An 18,846-nucleotide genomic window follows, 5' to 3' on the forward strand; every position below is an offset into this window, starting at 1 on the left:
CTGGCTATTCCCCTTGTTGGTTTTCATCCAGCAGAGAATTTAGAGCGTGTTCTGGGTCTACTCTCCCTCCTCATGGTGTCAGAGCAGAAAAAGACCAGAGGAAGTCTGCTCAGAAGTTTCTTCAGATCTCCCCAGGGACTGGGGGAGCTGGAGGACAGCTCCCAGGACAGGCTTAGGCCCTTGGGACCGGGAATAGAGGGGGCGCATGGGGAGATGTGGGGGGCGTTGGGTCAGTGCAACTGTGTAAGTGAAAGGGGAGGGAGGAGGGAGGAGGTCCGAGTCCTTGTAGGATAAGAGAGATGCAGTCCCGACGGGGAGCCTGAGGATCTGGCTGGACATCCCCCGAAGCACGACCAGCTCTGTGATCATTTCACATCCTACTCTCTACCAAAGACCCTTCATCTAGGGGAAACGCCTCCACTTGTGTGGAGACAAGACACAAACAGACACTCATAGCACAGGGGGAAGGCGCTTGATTTGCACGTGGCCAACCCCAGTTCAATCTCCAGCATCACATATAGTAGCCCAAGCACTTTGGGGAGTGACTCCTGAGCACAGAGCCAGGAGCAACCCCTGGACATCGCTGGGTGTGACTCCCCCCAAAAAAGAGGGATCCGAGAGTTAGTGCAGGGGTTAAGGTGCTTGCCTTGTATATGGAATACCTGGGTTTGATCCCCAGCATCCCATATGGTCCCCTGAGCACTAACAGGAGTGATCTCTGAGCACAGAGCCCTGAGCACCCACCGGATGAGTCCCCCAGAACAGAAAGGAAATGAAAATAAAACAGGAGGGGGACATAAAATTAACCCCCTTCTTGAAGGAGAGTAAGTTGGGAGAGAGAAGGGAGATTTTTTAGTAGGTGGAGCCTGTGGGCTGTGGCCCCCCTGGCCTGGGCGTCTGTCTCCTCATTGTTCTGCTTCCTGCGCCCTGGAGGGACTCCCCCTGGGCTGAGTCCTTGACATCTCTGAGTCAGTCCATTAGAGAGGACGGTCCCCTGCCCAGCAGGCAGGACGGGAAGTGTGTTCAGACAGCACAGCGAGACTTTTATTCAAAGTACAGACAGTAAATACAGTCAGCGAGTAAAACAAGCATTTCCCGGGAAGTTCTGCTATTAAGAAATGAGGCTGGGGGGGCCCTCAGAGACCCTCCGTGGGGTGAGCACCACCCCAGGATGAGGCTGCAGGGAAAAGAACAGAGCATGGCGAGCTTCCCAGCGCCACGCAGAGGTGTGGCGGGATCCGTATAAGCTGCCCTGCCAGCTCCTTTTGCGGTGGGAACTGCCGAGGAGGAAGTTACCTGAGTCCCACATGAGTCAGACCCAGCCCAGGAGCCGCCTCCCTGTCCCCTGACAGGACTCGGACCCCAAGCGGCCGCCCTGGGCTGCCCCTGCCCCTGGCAGGAGCCGCCATGTCCCCTGAAGCTTGAGACCCAAGAAGCCACGGGCTGGGGGTGCATATGGCCCTGCAGCCTCTGACCTCTGTGTGTGTGTGTGTGTGTGTGTGTGTGTGTGTGTGTGTGTGTGTTCCCTCCCAGGCAGCTGCACGGCCCGGGCTGCCGGGGCCCACTTTAGAACCCCATCTGGAAGCACCCCAGCATCTCCCTGGGCCCAAGCACCTCCCCGGCGCGGGGGGTGCCGATGAGCCCAGTGACCTGGAGGAGCTGGAGAAGTTCGCCAAGACTTTCAAGCAGAGACGCATTAAGCTGGGCTTCACCCAGGTCCGGTGTGGGGGATTTGTCTTGCTGGAGAGAGGGGGAGAGCCCAGGAACCTGGGCTGACGGAGCGCGGGTTGGGAGGCCGCCCCTCGGGACTCTGGACTCCCCCAGAGCGGGGGCCTGTGTTCTCTGGAGGGAAACAGGCTCCCGGGGGCGGGTGGAGGCAGGAGCCAGAGCCCGGCTGGGGCCACCCGTGCTCTCGGGAGAGCCCAGTATCGGGGCCTGGGCTGATGTGGCTGCTAGAAGGTTCTCTGCACGTGAGTGGGGGGGTGCCCTGGGATGAGGACACCCCGCTCAGCCCCTCCCTCCCGCCCTGCCCCGCCCCCAGGGAGACGTGGGGCTGGCCATGGGGAAGCTCTATGGCAACGACTTCAGTCAGACGACCATCTCAAGGTTTGAGGCCTTGAACCTGAGCTTCAAGAACATGTGCAAGCTGAAGCCGCTGCTGGAGAAGTGGCTCACGGACGCCGGTGCGGGGGCGCGGGGCGGGGCTCGGGGAGGCGAAGGGCGAGGGGGTGCGCGGGATGCAGGTGCGGGCGCAGGGGTGCGGGGTGCCCCTTTCTCCCCTCCCCATCGAGAAGGGCAGCCCGTACTCTTAGCTGGATACCTGGTGTGGGGGGGGGGGTCACTGCAGAGCGCGTGGTCAGCCACAGGGGGACCCTCTGACCAGGAACAGGGAATGGGGGATGGGCGGCTCCTGGGGACTCAGGATGTTTGGGGAAGGATTTCCTCCTTCCTGGTGTCATATCCCCCTCCCCCCGCCCCCTTGCGGGATGCAGGCTCCTTCCGGAGGGTCCGCCTGTGCTCAGACTGCTGCTCCCACTAGAGAAGGGGGCCCTCTCCCACCAGCCCTGCCTCTAAGACCTCCGTGTAGGCGCTCTGCCTGCACCCACCCAACCTTCGCTCCTCGGCCCGCATCCAGGGGGACCCTTGTGGGTACAGGGGTTCCCTTGTGATCCAAGGGATCCTTACGCATCCCAGGGGGATGTTTGGGCATCCAAGGAGACCCTTGTATGTCTGGGGGACCTTGACACGTGCGTGCCCAGGGGACCTTTGTGTGTCCAGGGCGCCCTTTCTCTGGCCCGAGGAGAGAAGCAGCGTTTCTGGCCGATTCCCCCCGCTGACCTGACCTGAGCTCTCCTCTGCCCCCTGCAGAGTCCTCCCCCTCGGACCCCTCTGTCAGCTCCCCCAGCTCCTACCCTACCCTCAGCGAAGTGTTCGGGAGGAAACGGAAGAAACGGACCAGCATTGAGACCAACATCCGCCTGACCCTGGAGAAGAGATTTCAGGACGTGAGCAATGCTGGGGCAGAGCAGGAGGGGAGGGCGAGGCCCACTAGCACCCACCCCTCTCACCGCACCCCTGCCCTGAGGAAGGCTCCGGGTGCCCAGGGCTTGGCTGAAAGCCTGCCCTTCACCCCACATCCCCAGTGCCATCTCCAGCGCTGACGTCCCTTCCTCTCGCTGGGAGAGAGCCGGAAATAGGAAATGGGCGTCCCCGGGGACCCTGGCCAGTACCAGGGGGGAAACCAGTCCAGCACTGGCTGGAACATTTTCTTTCCTCTGCTGTGCCTTGCATGGATCAAACGGCACATATGTCCATATTCCTTGGAAACAATCAGGAAAATACTGGGATGGACGGGTAAGCCCAGCATCACATGCCTTCTCGGTGTCTCCCTGCATCTCTGTTCTGCACGCACCTTTCAGTGCTGGGGTGGGGCTGGAGGGATAGTGCCCAGGTTTCACCCCCAGCACCCCGTAAGCCCTGTCAGAGTAACTCATGAGTGCAGAGCCAGGAGTGAGCCCTGAGCATCGCCAGATGTGTCCCCAAACAAACAAACAAACAAACAAAATGCCAGATCCTCTTCTAGCCAAGAGTGTTTTTTTTTAATTAATATTTTTATTGAGTTACCATGTGGAAAATTACAAAGCTTTCAGGCTTAAGTCTCAGTTTTACAATGCTCAAACAACCATCCCTTCACCAGTGCACATATTCCACCACCCAAAAAAAAAAACCCAGTATACCTCCCACCCCCCCAGTTCCCCAAACTGCCTGTGACCCAGTATACCCCCCACCCCACCTGTGTAACTGATAAATTTCACTTTACTTTCTCTTTACTTTGGTTACATTCAATATTTCAACAAAAAACTCAGTATTATTGTTTGGAGTTTCCCCCCCTAGAATCAGACCTGAAGAGATATGAGGTTGCTACCGCACAGTTTTGGATTTCTGTATTTTAGTAACTAAGTCCAGGGAGATTTCTGGCAGAAATTGGATCATTGCAAGCTTGTACCTCTCATTAGTGGTCCTCATAAGCTGGCGGTCTTCATGCCCTCCCACCCTTCCCCCCCCCCCGCCCCCGCAAGGAAAAGGCGAGAGAGAAAAACCTTTCCCCTCCTGGGCAGGCATGGGGCTGAGGCTTAGTTCACTGTCTAGAGACATTTCTGCAAGAAGCTGCCGGTACCAAAAGTAGTTCAGCTGGCCTCTGGGATCATGCTCGTGCAGCTGCGGAGAGGCCGCACACGTGCGGCACCGGGGTCACGTCTCGGCAGAGAGCCTAGCCAAGAGTGTTTTGGCGCAAACCCGGCATGGGAGCTAAGAACACCAGCTCCGTGCGGTGGGGCTGGGGGGAGATGTGTAAGGTGTGTTTCGGCAAGTGCTTGGGTCACAGGCAGTTTGCCTGCATCCTGCAGAGAGGGTGCTGGCCACAGACCTTCTGTTCTGATTCTGCTTCCCAGGGTGCCAGAGGAAGGAAGGGTGTAAGAGGCAGGAAAAGGGGCCCAAGATGTAAGTGAAGGCAAGCGTGGTCAGAGGGAGGGATGGCTCTGCAGATGGACAGGTCACGGGTCTTGATACATGTGTGAGACGTCTGTACATATACATGTATCTGCTGCTATTGGGGTGGGTTGACACGCGTTGACCTCATTATTTATTTATTGGGCAGTGCGGGGGGTCAAACCTAGGGCCTCACACGTGCTCCCTGCTGGCCCCATCCCAGGCCTCCTTGCCTGTTTTGTTGGAGTAGAGAAGGATATCAGGTTAGGATAAAGGACCACAAAGGCGGGGAGCACAGGGTTGGGGGTTTCCTGCCCCACATAACTATGAACAATTTCCTCTTTTCAGAACCTTACTCAGACAAATCTTTGCTTCTGGAGCCTGCAATCTGAGTCAGGCCCTATGCTTGCGTACACATATTTTTCCTCTAACCTTCACAATCATCCCATGTAATAGGTGAAGAGAACAAACCATAAAGCCTATAAACCATTCTACAGCTATTTGGGAGAGGTGGTTGGTTATTGGCTCAGATACAACAGTGCTCAGGGATGACTCCTGGTTCTGTGCTCAGGAGTGACCCCTGGCAGTGCTTGAGGAGCCATATGGGGTACCGGGGATCAGACCAGGGCTAGCCGCGTGCATGGCAAGAGTCTTACCTCCTTTCTGTCTGTCCAGCCCCATATTCTTATTTTTTTGGGTTTTTTTTGGGGGGTCACACCTGGCAATGTTCAGGGCTTACTCCTGGCTCTGCACTCAGGAATCACTCCTAGCAGTGCTCCGGGGACCATATGGGATGCCGGGGATCAAACCCGGGTCCTCTGTGTGCAAGGCAAACGCTCTGCCCACTGTGCTATGGCTCCAGCTCCTCCAGCTCCATATTTATTGCTTTTGATCCTGCAACCCTGGGACATATGTCCCCTCCCCGAATTATTTTTGTTTCTTTGGATTTGGGTTCTGTTTCATTTTTGCGGGGGACTCCCAAGCAGTGCTCCAGAGGTCCTTCCTAGAGATTCTTGGCTAACCTGACCTGTTCTGTGTGAGGACTGAGGATGTGGTGATGCTTGGGCCTGCAGTGCTAGGTTGACCTGCTGTCCCCGCCCCGGCAGTGCTCAGGGTCTTCAGGGCTGCTCCCCTTAGTGCCTGGGGAATTGGCCCCAGCCCCCACCCCTGGCTCTTGAGTGACCCCGTCTCCCCCGTCTCTGCAGAACCCCAAGCCCAGCTCCGAGGAGATCTCTCTGATCGCAGAGCAGCTGTCCATGGAGAAGGAGGTGGTGCGGGTCTGGTTCTGCAACCGGCGCCAGAAGGAGAAGCGGATCAACTGCCCAGCGGCCCCGCCCCTCAAGGCCCCCATCTACAACTCCCGCCTGGTGAGTGGCTGGGACCAGCTGGGGTGGGGTGGGGTCAGCAAATTGTCCTCTGCACTCTGGGGAGAGTGGGGGCCGCTGAGGGGGCGTGTGGCGAATAAGGAAGCAAAGAGAGACAGCAGAAAGAAAACGCATTTGCAGCCAGAGCAACGACACAGGGGCTTGTATGCAGAGACCCCAGTTTAATCCCCAACTCCCCACAGGGTCCCCAGAACCCCGCCGGGGGTGACCCCTGAGCACCAAGCCAGGAGGAAGCTCTGAGCTCTCATGGGTTGGGGCTGGAGCGATAGCACAGCAGGTAGAGCGTTTGCCTTGCACCTGGCCGACCCGGGTTCGATTCCCAGCATCCCATTTGGTCACCTGAGCACCGCCAGGGGTAATTCCTGAGTGCAGAGCCAGAAGTGACCCCTGAACTCTGCTGGGTGTGGTCTCACCCCCTTGGATGCAATAAAATGAAATAAAGTCCTGGGAGAATAGAGAAGGCGCAGGGGCTAGGAAGAGAAGGTAGCTCTGTGACCTGGGCTCAGAATGGACCTTCTTTGATAAGGTGATGTCAGAGCAGAGCTCCAAGTGCTGAAAGGGATGGGGAGGAAAGTTCCGGAAAGAGTGTCCTGCCAGGGGCCTGGAGCAATAGCACAGCATGTAGGGCGTTTGCCTTGTATGCAGCCAACCGGGTTCAATTCCCAGCATCCCATATGGTCCCCCGAGCATCGCCAGGAGTAATTTCTGAGTGCATGAGCCAGGAGTAACCCCTGAGCATCATCGGGTGTGACCCCCACCAAAAAAAAACAAAACAAAAAAAAAGAGTGTTTTGCAGTGAAAAAGGCCTGTCCTGTTTGAACAGCAGTGAGAAAGCCGTAGCCAGGGAGGGGGAAAAAAGAGGTGAGATCGGAGAGGTGGCAGGGGGAGGAAGAGGGAGCGGACCCCTGGCTCAGCTGCAGCTGGGAAGGCTAGGGAGGCAGGCCTGGATTGCACCCAACTCTCCCACCCTCAACTCTCCCTCCCTCCCACAGTTGCAGCCCTCAGGCTGATGGTGTTGCAAGGGTTTGAGGGAGGTGACCAAAAAGGCCGGATTCTCGGTATCCCTCCCCGGGCGCCGGTGGCTCGAGCAGCGAGCACGGAGAAATGAAGCCAAGATAACTGGAAGGGTTTTGGCCTGGGCAGCAGCTGGCAGGCACGTGCTTGAGTTGATCCAGCCTGCAGGAGGGACAGCACCCGGGGGGGGGGGGGGGGGGGCTGGCGTGTGGCCTAGGAAGTTCGTGCAGGAAGGACTCCGCTGACGGTTACAGCCGTGATCCTGGCCTTCGGGGAGCCGTCGGGGCTGGGAAGAGCTGGACGTTCCGGCAGAACTGGGTGGCCAGAGAGGAGGGAACGTCTCCTCCGTCTCTGGGGGCGATGAGGGTTGAAGGTGCAGGGGGCTGAGGGATTGAGGGATGAGCGCTCATCCGGCAAATAGTTCAGCTCTGAAGGATGGAGTGCGTTCAACCTCGTCTGGGGCTGGCCGTCGCTCCCGCTGGACCCCGCACCGGTGGCATCTTCCCCGAGCTTGACTCAACTGGTGCCTGTAGACCAGCCTCTGAGCAGATAGAACGGATCCAGAGATCTGTGATACGTGTCCCTGTCTTGGAGGATCACTGCCTAGCCGAGGAGACAGACGAATAAACAGGAGGTAAACAGCAGCGAATTTCTCTGGGAGAACTTGGAACTGAGCAGCTGACACAGCCTCGGGAGACGGTGGTCAGGGAAGTTGGTCCTCGGGGAGCTGATTAATACCTTCGCCAAGTCCGAAAGGACCAGAAGGAGTGACAAGGCAGAGAAGTTGGGCGGAGTCTGGGGAGAGTGGACACGGAGGGGAGCACTGGCACCGTGCTCCCTGAGGCATGTGGAATGAGGGCTTGGGAGGACCACTGACCACCCGGGGGTCCCTCTCCAGGGCCCCAGGGCATTGGGAGTCACTGAAGGGCTTGAAGCAGGACACCGGCTCGATCTGATTCACTGGGGGAAACGGGCTCCCCGAGGTGGCACAGGGGCCTCTGGAGAGGCGTGAGACGAGTCTCAAGGAGACCAGTTAGGATTAGGATGGGCGGGCAGCGTGCCAGGAGAGAGATAATGAGGCCTGAGGCCGCGAGGGGCTGGGGGAGAGCCAGGAGACAGGGAGAAGCAGCCTTGGTTGGTCGAGGCTGATACATTGAAGGCGGGAGGGGGATGGAGAGAGCCATGATTGCGAGAGCACCTCTGGGGTGACTCGGTATCCAGGCTGGGCTGATGGGGGAGGTGGGGGCACCAGGGACCGAACACGCCAACACGGGAGGGGCAGGGCTGGATGTCAGAAAGAGTGATGTTCCTTGCGTGACATCCTTGGGCCGCCCTAGGGGACACCCCATGGGCAGGTCCCGGCGCTGGGACGTGTGAGTGGGAGGTCAGGGATGCAGAAGAGGGGGTGGGAGGAGACAGGAGCATATGGGTGGGACTGCAGGGTGGGGAGGGGGTGCCCCCAGGTGTCTGCACAGAGGAAGCAGAGAGGAGAAAGTGTGGCATCACTTTTCTCTGGGGGACACCAGCATTTGTGGGCTGGACAAAGGCAGACCACCTGCCCTTGACGCCTTCAGGGCAGAAATGGACCATTAAAGTCAAGAACTTGCACCAAGATAGGGGTGGGGGTGCTGGATCAAGTACCCCAGGATCAAAGATGGGGCTCCCCAGTTGGAATGGGGTCCAGGAAGATGGACTGAGGGACCTTCCCTAGTCCAGGGTGTTGGGGGGCTTCTCCTAGGAAGTCCAGAAGAGCAAGTGGACATCAAGAAGGAAGGGGTGGGGCACAGGGAGGAGAGACTGCAGGGAGCAGGCTCCAAGGAGAGGGAGCTATGTGTAAGGGCCCGAGGCTGGGAGGGGCTGGGCTGGAACCTGGGCACTGAAGCAGGGTGAGGGGGCTGGAGAGGTAGGCGGGGGCCCCATCACTCAGGGCGTTGTCAGCTGGAAAAAAATGGGACCAAGTCCCCAGTCCTTCTCAGAAGCCTTAATGACTCAGGGAGGTGGGTTTGGGTTTGGGTTCTGACCCAACTGCATGAAGAACAGGGGGTGTCTAAAGTGTCGAGAGCCCCCCACTCGCATGTTTGCTGAGAACCTGCACTGCAGGGAGCATTGGGGGTACGGGCACCATTGAGGGCAGCAAGGGGAGTCGGCAAATGCTGGCACTGGGGCAGTCCTGGGGCCTGGACACGTCCCTGCCCCAGGGAGCAGTCTCTCAGCGAGGCAGTCTCCAAGACAGATGACTACAAGCAAAGCCACAACCAGAAGTGGTCCTGGGGCAACAGGCACAAAGTGGGGACCCAGGGGCCCGAGCGGCAGTCCAATGGATAGGGTGTTTGCCTTGCATGTGGCCAACCCGGCTCTGGCCCCAGCATCCCAGACGGCCCCCTGAGCCCGCCAGGAGTGCCACCCCAGCTCAGAGCCAGGAGTAAGCCCTGAGCACGGCTGGGTGTGACCCCAAAACAAAAACCAAAGCAGACATGGATGTAACACGGGCACGTTTGCAAGCGCCTGGCCCTGCTCCAGGAGGAAGCAGGAGCTGGTCACAATGACTAAACGTGTTGTTTATCTCAGAGCAGCAGCAGATGCCCGGGCTGCGCCCCAGGCGGGGAGAGCAGCAGGAGTTGCCGATTGCATCTCTGGGACACTGCCCCACACCTGGCTCCACCCTGGTGACCCCACCTCCCACCCCTGCAGGGCAAGGATGCTCCTGTCACAGGGAGGTGGATGGCAGCCGTGAGAACTCAGCTGCGGCATGCGGGGAGGGGACACGGCCAGCTGGGGAGGGAGGGACCGTGGCCCCAGAACCCAGAGCACGCCCCTTTTTGCGTCCTTTGGAAATTTGCTCAGACCTGCTGGGGAAGCCTGAGAAGACCCCACAGAGTGGGGGGGGGGCGGATGCTTGCTGCCCCCCGTGGCTGTGTCTTGAGACATCAGTAGTCTGCGGCAGCATCCTGGAAGGGAGGGACGTGGCAGTGATCTGCCTGGGGCTCTGCGGGCAGTTAGCACTTTATGGACACTCATGCCCTACGTCCTTTACCACAGATATCTGTTCATCTACCCATCCACCCACCCAGTCATTCATTCATCCATTGATCAATTTCTTCATCCATTTGTTCATTAATTGTCCATCCTCCACCCATCCATCCACTTGTCTGTTCATCCATCCTTCCATTCATTCTTCCATCTATCCATTTATCATCCATTCATCCACCCATCCACTTATTCATCCATCCACCCAGTCATTCATTTTTTTGTTCAATCACTGTCATTCATTCCTTCATCCATCCGTCCATCCCTCCCTCCCTCCCTTTATCCATCCCTCCCTCCCATCCATCCATCCATCCATCCACCCATCCATTCACCCACCCCTCCATTCCCCATCCACCCATCCACCCACCCACCCACCCATCCACCCATCCATCCATCCATCCATCCATCCATCCATCCATCCATCCATTCACCCATCCATCCACCCCTCCATACCCTCATCCACCCATCCACTCATCCATCCATCCATCCATCCATCCACTCATCCATTCATCCATTCATCTACCCCTCCATTCCCCCATCCACCCACCCACCCACCCACCCATCCACTCACCCATCCATCCATCCATCCATCCATCCATCCATCCATCCATCCATCCATCCATCCATCCATCCATCCTTTCATTTGTTGTCAAGACCACACCCAGCAGTGCCCATGGGACCCTACAGTGGTAGCATCAAACCCAAGGTTTTGCTCACACAATTACAGGCTCTGCTACTCGAGTCCCTGCCTCCTAAAAACTTGAAATTTCAGGGCTGGGGAGATGCTGAGAGGGCTGGAGCACATGGTTTCTAGGCAGGGGGCCCGGCTTCCACCCCCAGCACTACCTATCCCTCCTGAGCAATGCAAGGCCAAGGGACCCACCGAGCACTGTTGCGTGTAGCCTCAGGAGAAGAAAACAGACAGGGGACCCATCAGGGCGGAGTCCCTGCTCTCGGGCTGAGGGAGTGAGCGGGTGAGGCCAGGTCCCCGCAGAGCAGAGGGGGTTTCCTCTGTGGTGTCTGATTCTTGACCGCGTGGGGCATGGTGATCCGGAGGGGAGATCCCTGGCCCGTCAGTTCTCCCCAGCCCTCCTGATCTCTGAGCCAGTGGCGCGTAAGGGCTGAGACCGGAGTCCCCCTCCCGTGGCCTTGTGTCAAGCCCAGGCTCTCTCCCGCACTTGGGCATCGGGTGCATGGGGGCTGTGAAGTGGGCAGGCCCAGGAGCACCTGCCCTGCGGCGTCCCCCGGGCACCCTCCTCTATCCCCCAGACCACTCCAGCGAGTGGCTTCCCCTGGCTGGCAGCAGGGAGGCTACGGAGCAAGGCGGTGCCGGGGTCTCCTACAAAGGGGGCCTGGGCGGTGGGTTTAGAATTCTGAAATCCAGGATTTGATTCCCTTGACTCTGCAGTCTGGGGAGAGAGGGTGTGAAGGGGTGAGGGAGGCGAGTCCCTGAAAAGAAGCTCCTGCCCCTGGCTAGAAGGGGGCGCAGGGCAGGGGAGGGGTGTTGAGGCTCGGTTGTGGCCCCAGGGCAGAGCACAGGCCTTGCAGTGGGGGCCCGGGGTCTGATCCCAGCCTCGCCCCCCGACTGCAAGACACGCAGCTGCAAAGATATAGGCAGGGGCTTCACCGGCTTCTGTCCCCTTCCAGGTCTCTCCCTCGGGCTCGCTGGGTGCCCTCCCCGTCCCTCCGGTTCACAGCGCCCTGCCTGGAACAGGTGAGCTTGCTCGCGCTTTCCAAACGAACCCCACATCATCACTGAAAATCAGTTCCCCTAACTAGACCACACCTCAGAGGCACGAAATGACGGGGAAGGGGGGCCTCTGGTGACTTGGGGGGCCTTTCTGTTTATTCACTCAAAGAAGGCCGGTTTTTTGGGTGGTGGTGGTGCTTAATGATGATTTTTTTTCTGGAAAGGGCACGGTGGGTCAAATACGTTTAGGAAGCTCCACGAAGGGTCAGACTTTGGCCTGGAAAGGCACCTAGTGTGGCAGCCTCCCAACGTTTCAGAGGTGAACACATTTGGTGCCAGGAGGAAACGGGTTTCCGGATCCAGGAAGTTTGGGAGGGAGAGGCTGAGTCCAGCAAGTCCAAATGAGTGTTTCAGGGGCCAAGAGAGAGGACAGTGGGATCTGGTGTGGTTTTTGCATGCAGCGGACCTGGGTTAGATCCCTGGCAATTCATGTAGTCCCCAAGCCTGCAAGGACTGCTCCTGGAGCACAGCTGGGTGTGGCCCTGAAACAAAAAGAAGAAAAGGAAGGAAGCACTGAGAGGAAGAAAGAGAGAAAGAGAAAGAAAGAAAGAAAGAAAGAAAGAAAGAAAGAAAGAAAGAAAGAAAGAAAGAAAGAAAGAAAGAAAGAAAGAAAGAAAGAAAGAAAGAAAGAAAGAAAGAAAGAAAGAAAGAAAGAAAGAAAGAAAGAAAGAAAGAAAGAAAGAAAGAAGAAGGAAGGAAGGAAGGAAGGGAAGTAAAAATTTAAAGGAGTGATTTAGGGTGTCAGCCCTACAGGAGCAGGCTACCCTCCCTGGCAGGCAGTGTGGAAGGAGGGAAAACAGCTCCACCCCCGTTTCTATGGTCAGAAGTCTTGTTTTCAGACTTTCCCTGAGGGTCAGAGGACCAGAGGACCAACACCCAGCCCTGCCTTGGCCCTCTTCAGAGCCCCCCTCTCCCACAGGAGCTGGGTGGCTGGTGTTTTATAGTAGTTTTTGTTTGTTTGGGGTCACATCCAGGGACTACTCCTGGCTCTGTGCTCAGGGGTCACTCCCAGCAGATCTCTCGGGCCATGTGGTGCTGGGGCTAAACCCCAGGTCTCCTGTGTGCACACCTTGCACTTGGCCCATTGAGTTCTCTCTCTTCCCTCTCTCCCTCCCTCCCTCCCTCTCCTTCCCTCTCTGTCCCTCCTTCCCTCCCTCCTTTTTCCCTTTCTCCCCCTCCCTCCCTCCCTTCCTCTCTCCTATTTCCCTCTCTCTCCCTCCCTTTCTTTCTCTCCCTCCCTCCCTCTCCCATCTCTCTCCTCTCTCCCTCCCTCCCTCTCCCTCTCTCCTCTCCCTCTTTCCCTTCCCTCTCTCTCTCCCTCCCTTACTTCCTCTCTCTCCCCCCCCTCCTCTCTCTCTCTCCCTCCCACCCCCAGCCTTTAAGTTTTCATATGGTTTGGGTTTGGCTTTTGGGGGCCATACTCAGTGGCACTCAGGGGCTACTCCTGGCTCAGTGCTCCTGGTACTCAGGAGACCATGCAGTGCGGGGGGTTAGACCCAGGACGCCTGCATGCTGAGCCCGTGCCCTAGCCCTCAGAGCCGGCTGCCTGGGTTGGATGGTCATCTAGGCACGCCGTCACCCTGGCACGCTGTCTGGGAAATGCAAATACATCTCACTTCATCAGCCCGCCCGCCCGAGTCCCGGGACGCTGGAGGCGGCCAGGCAGAGCAGAGGGTGCGGGGCGGCCAGCTGGAGCCCGGGGTCTCCTCCCCTTGGCTGGCTCCTTCTAGAAGCCCGTGTGGGAGCCTTTCCTGGCGCAAGCATGCGCTTCTCTTCCTGCCCGCCCAGGCCCCCTCCTGCCTCCCCCTGCAGGCTGTGTGTGCCCAGCCCTGGGCGTGTCCCACAGTCCATGGTTTTGGCATGCATCCTCCTGCCATTTGGCAAGTCTGGAACTTGCAGAACCAGCCGCACTGCTGCAGGGCCTGGGCCTGGGGAGAGCCCTCGTGGCGTGGCGACAGGGCGTGGGCCCTCATGATGGCGGGAGGGGGCGGTAGGAGGGCGAGGGGCCTTTGGGGGACCTGTGTCATGGGTCCCCCCCCCCGTCATTACCTCTCCTTCTCCTCAGTCACGTCATCCTGTTCCCCTGGGAACCACAGCAGGCCCTCGTCGCCCGGACTGCCCGCCAGCAGCCCCCCGGCCTCGCAGAGCACCCCCAAGGCAGCCCTGAGCTCACCCTCCAGTTTTAACTCTTCAGGGTAAGAGGGAGGGGAGAAGCCCGGGGCGCCGGGCTGGTTGGGTGCTGGGGTACAGCAACGGCATATTTGGGGTTTTGGGGCTGGGGGTTGGGGCCAGGGAGGGGACCGAGGGGGACAGGCAGGTGGGACTTGTTCTCCGGGGAGTAGTGGGGTTTACAGGGGACGCTGCAGCCCTGTGCGGTCCTGGCAGGGCCTCGGTCACGGCGTTCCAGCCAACATTTCCACCCTCTCCCGGTGCATGGAAACTTCCACATGTTCCTGTGGGAAGGGCCTTCCCCGGGCCCGGGAGAGCTGCCTGCAGGCCAGGAGCCCTGTGCTCAGGGTTTTCTGACGGAGCCCAGGCTGGTAGCTGGGGGAGGAGACAGTGGCCTCTGGGCCTCGGATCTTGAGCTGGGCTATAGGGTCTTCGCGGGGGTGGGGCTGCCGTGTTTCAACAGAGCAGAGATGGGAAAGTTGGATAGCAGGCTAAAGACGGGGCTCGGGTGACTAGATGGGTGCAGGCCCTTCAGGAAGTCAACTTCGGGGGACCGCTGTTGCACCTTCAAACCTGGGAGCTCCTCACAGAGCCCCATCCCCCGGAAGGAGGGACGGAGGAGTACAGAGCCAGGGCAGCGCCTAAGCACTGTGGGCATGGCTCAAAACCCAACATTTTAAATATTAAAAAAATTGTTTTTCTGGGGCTGGAGCGATAGCACAGCAGGTAGGGCGTTTGCCTTGCACACAGCCAACCCAAGTTCGATCCCCAGCATCCCATATGGTCCCCCAAGCACCGCCAGGAGTAATTCCTGAGTGCAGAGCCAGGAGTAACACCTGTGCATCGCCAGGTGTGACCCAAAAAGAAAAAAAAATTATTTTTCCATGTGTGAGAGCATTTTTTATTACATATATATTTGTTATATTCATGAATCCTTGTGAGATACAGTTACAGACTTACAAATTTTCATGATTACGTTTCAATCAAACAACATTTGCGTACCCATCCCTCCACCAGTGCCCATTTTAAAACTATTTTGGAATGTAGTTGCTCTGCTATAACATTTGTCGCGTAAAGTCGGTAATTCCCGGGCCAGGAAGAGAGCGCGAGGCCTGGGGCTCGTGCTTTGCAGGTAGGAGGCCCGAGTTTGATCCCCGAGACCGCATGGTCCCCTGAGTACTGCTGGGCTAGGTCCCCCAAACCAAAAACAGCAGCAACAACAAAGTGTGTCATTTTGTGACTTTTTTTTTAAGTATATCCACAGGGTTGTGCCACCATTGCCATGATCTGCTTCCAGAACATTCTCACCTGCCCAGAAAGGAGGCTTCTGCCTCCACTCCCCGCCCCCCTCCTCACATTGCCAGCCTCGCTGACGTGTCCTTCCTCCCACCCTGCCTTCCAGATCTTGGTACCGATGGAATCATCCCACCTACCTCCACTAAGACCAAAGCAGTTTCTGCCGTGGCGCCCGGGCCCACGTGCCCCCGGAAGGGAGGGCGCCCGCCTGCTGTGTATGGACAGATCATGTTCTGAGGAGTGGGCGTGAACCCCCACTCTCAGCGAACACAACACTTGCCTTCTTCAGGAACGAGGGCCCCAGGAGAGCCGAGCTGTGACAGAACCACCGCGCTCAGAGGCCCCAGTGCTCTGGACAACCATCCTCAATCTTCCCCGCCTCAGCCCTTCCCTTCTCCTCCTCAGAGTCTCTCCCTGAGGCAGATCTTTCCTGAGAAAGGATTTCCTGCACTTATCTTCCACAAATCCGTGGGCTTTCTGGGGACAGCCCTAGGTTTGGGGTGCCGAACCTCCAGGAGGCGGGGATGATGGTATTGACTCTGAACTTAGCTGTGTCCTCTGAACTGATCCTAAACTCTGTGAAAAGCTCTCCGTTGACGCCTCCACCAAAGCCTCATTGTCTCTGTCCTGTTCAGCCCAGTTTTCTGACTGGAAGTTCCTTTCAGCCTGTTTCCTCGCTCTAGCCCAGTCCCCCTTTCCAGAGCAAGTCCTTTCACGGTTCTGTCTTCTGAATCGCCGCCTCTGCTCAGGAGTCTCATCCCTCCTCCGTGTCCCCAACGCCCCTCTGTCGCTGCTGGACCTTTTCTGCTGCTCCCTGAACACTTGTATATAATCCCTTCTGGTTTTTGCATAATGTTCTTCTCGCCTTCCTCTGGAATTTTCCAGTGATATGTTTAACTCAGGTGTGACTAAGACGTCTCTGTCCATATTTCTCTTCTTTTAAATGAAAAAGGAAGGAAAGCAAAACAAAAAACCAAAGTGTGAGAAACTGCTTGTGCTTGCGGCCGTGAGGGCTTCCACATGTGCTGGGAAATGTCGCTGATTTCCTCGGGCACCTTCTCTCTCTCTCTCTCTCTCTCTCTCTCTCTCTCTCTCTCTCTCTCTCTCTCTCTCTCTCTCTCTCTCTTCTCGTGTCCTCTCCAGGCCCCTGGGCAGAGCGTGATGAAGCCATTCCGGAAATGGTCACTTTTTTTTTTTTTTAAAGATGGCCTATCTAAGAAATGTTGAGATTCAAAAGAATCTCTCTGTTATTTGTATAGTAACGATATAAACTATTCCACTACTCCTAAGAAGATGTTGAGATGAGTGTGCTGTGTCTTTTGTTGGGGATGGGGGTAGTTAGAGAAGTACACAGAATGGAATAGGATGGGGGAAATATTTTAGGTGAGTGCGTTCATTCAGTCTGGTGTTAGAGCAGACGTCGGAAAAGTTCCGCGTGCTAATCCTGCTGACAGCTACCTCGAATACAGAGGTAAGGGGGGATGTGGTTTCCTCCCTCTGTGAGAGAAGGGCAAACTCTTGAAGGTCAAAGCCTCTCTGCAGAGTGGAGCTGTGGGGGAGGCGGATCCCGAGGGACAATGATTGATTACTTACCATGTAAAGCCATTGACATTGCAAGCAAAGGGAAATTTAGTAACCACGCACTTGGCCTTGGAAGGCCTGGACTCTGCTAGGGGTCGGAACAGGAAACTACCCTGGTCTTGCTGAGTCTAATGCCCTTTTGGGGGGTTTTGGGTTTTTGTTTTGTTTTGTTTTGTTTTTTTGCTTTTTGGGTCACACCCAGCAATGCTCAGGGGTTACTCCTGGCTCTGCACTCAGGAATTACCCCTGGCGGTGCTCAGGTGCTCAGGGGACCAAATGGGATGCTGGGAATTGAACCCGGGTCGGCCGCGTGCAAGGCAAACACCCTACCCGCTGTGCTATCGCTCCAGCCCCGTGGAGGGTTTTTTTTTTTTTTTTTTGGTGTTCAGGGGTCATTCCTGATTCTGTACTTAGGGGTCACTTCTGAAAGGGCTCGGGGGACCATTTGGGATTCTGGGGATCAAACTTGAGTTGGTTGTGTGCAAGTACCCACTGTACTCTTTCTCCGGCCTTTGCTAATGAACATTTAAATAATAGTTATTCCTGAGGCAAATAAAGCCCTTCAAAGCCCTCATGACCAAGGGGTAACAGTCAAACTAAACATTGGTAGGAAATAGTAACATGTGTGGTTTAGAGGTGGGAAACCTGTCTGTGAGTAATCAGGAGTCCCCCTTTCTGAGGTTTGAATGGGGCTCAGCATAAGGCCAGTTCCTCATGGTGTGAAGTAGGAGACGGCCTACTGTGGCAATGACCACGTCAGGAAATGATCTAGGGACTAGGGATGTAGCAGAGGGACAGCAGGGCCTTTGCCAGGAGCTTCTGTGTAGACAGGACTCCTGGCCACCTCGTACCCATCTGTGCTTTTGAGGCCACACTCAGCGGTGCTCAGGGCTTCCTCCTGGCTCTGTTTTCAGGGATCACTCCTGCTGGGACTCCTGGGAACTATATGTGGGGGCCCGGGATCGAACCTGGGTTGGCTGTGTTCAAGGCCAGCGCCGTAATGCCTGTACTTTCTCTCTCCAGAATTGCCATTCAGAGCCTTTGGGGAGCGCTTTGTGTCTCTGATTCTCCCAGACAGCTTAGAACTCTCCTGGGGAGTGTCTGTATTGCCAAGGACCTGATGTGGTGGAATGGGAATTATAAACAAAGGCTTCATCTGAATAAAGTGAGTCCTGGGTAATGAAGCAGAAACCTGAGAACGCTGCTGAGCCGAAGGACAAGAAAACCATGGAGAGGGGAGACTGGTCACTTCCCTTTCCCTAACCTGCAGCATCCTAAAACTTTCACGCCTGGTTCGTACCTATGAAGCAGTGGCAGCAAGAGGAAAATTCCAGGCGGATACTGGAAGGGAAAAGAAGTGGCCATAATAGCCAGTGGGGGGGAGAGTTGAGATGTACAGGTTGTCCTAGGACTCCCGTCCCTGGGCCACGCTCCCCTCGGCCCTGTGGCCAGGCACAGGGGGGTCGGCTTCCGGGATGCTGATTTGAGCTGTGTCTGGCAGGACTTCTCAGCCGTGGCTGCACACTGGGGTCACTCAGGGATCTTCACAAAAGCGTGATCAAGTCCTGTTCCCTGGGGCTGTGAGCTGAGTTTGGGGTCTTGAAAGCCTGCTTGAGTAATCTGGTGATGATGACGCCGTGGACGATGAGAACTGCCGCCCAGGAGCATCCCCCTCCCTTGGTTAGGTCCAGGGCTCCGGTCTGAAATGATGTTTCTCCCTGCGAAGGCAGTTTTGGCTGGTCCAGGACCTCACTTAGGTCACCAGGGCTCTGAGAGTACGAATAGATGATCCGTTGGTCCAAGAGTCTCAGAGTTCCAGTGCGCCCCCTACACCGCCTCACTCAGCCCCACTGCATGGGCGGCTGTCAGCTCTGAGGGTCATGTGTGGGCATCTGTGTTTCTGCCAGGTCCGTGTTCCTTGCTCATCCAACAGAGCCAGAGGGGAGAAAGGATTGACTCCTAATAGATACAGTGACATGAGCAATTAACGTGAATTCAGACCTCCAGTCTCACTTTGTGTTCTAAGCACTTTACACATATGGATCATCCATGTGGACAGAGTCTGGTTTTTGCCATAAACTTGCAGGATAGCTGTTACTCCTGCCCTACCTATGGAGAGGAGACTACGATGGCACA

The 18,846-nt window shown here is 56.9% G+C and overlaps 1 protein-coding gene across 1 annotated transcript in view; it reads left to right on the forward strand.

The window, feature by feature from the left end:
- The window catches only part of POU2F3 (POU class 2 homeobox 3), a 73,092-nt gene extending 56,913 nt beyond the window's left edge, over positions 1 to 16,179 (forward strand). Inside the window, exons 7-13 of the mRNA XM_004605090.2 lie at positions 1,534 to 1,716; positions 2,042 to 2,183; positions 2,869 to 3,005; positions 5,694 to 5,855; positions 11,562 to 11,628; positions 13,730 to 13,859; positions 15,236 to 16,179. Of these exons, the coding sequence (XP_004605147.1) occupies positions 1,534 to 1,716; positions 2,042 to 2,183; positions 2,869 to 3,005; positions 5,694 to 5,855; positions 11,562 to 11,628; positions 13,730 to 13,859; positions 15,236 to 15,275 (861 nt within the window). The 3' untranslated portion in view covers positions 15,276 to 16,179. The remainder of the gene's footprint in view (positions 1 to 1,533; positions 1,717 to 2,041; positions 2,184 to 2,868; positions 3,006 to 5,693; positions 5,856 to 11,561; positions 11,629 to 13,729; positions 13,860 to 15,235) is intronic.
- Positions 16,180 to 18,846: the final 2,667 nt, after the last annotated feature.

This window comes from Sorex araneus, chromosome 3, assembly GCF_027595985.1.
Source record: "Sorex araneus isolate mSorAra2 chromosome 3, mSorAra2.pri, whole genome shotgun sequence".
Classification (NCBI taxonomy): domain Eukaryota; kingdom Metazoa; phylum Chordata; class Mammalia; order Eulipotyphla; family Soricidae; genus Sorex; species Sorex araneus.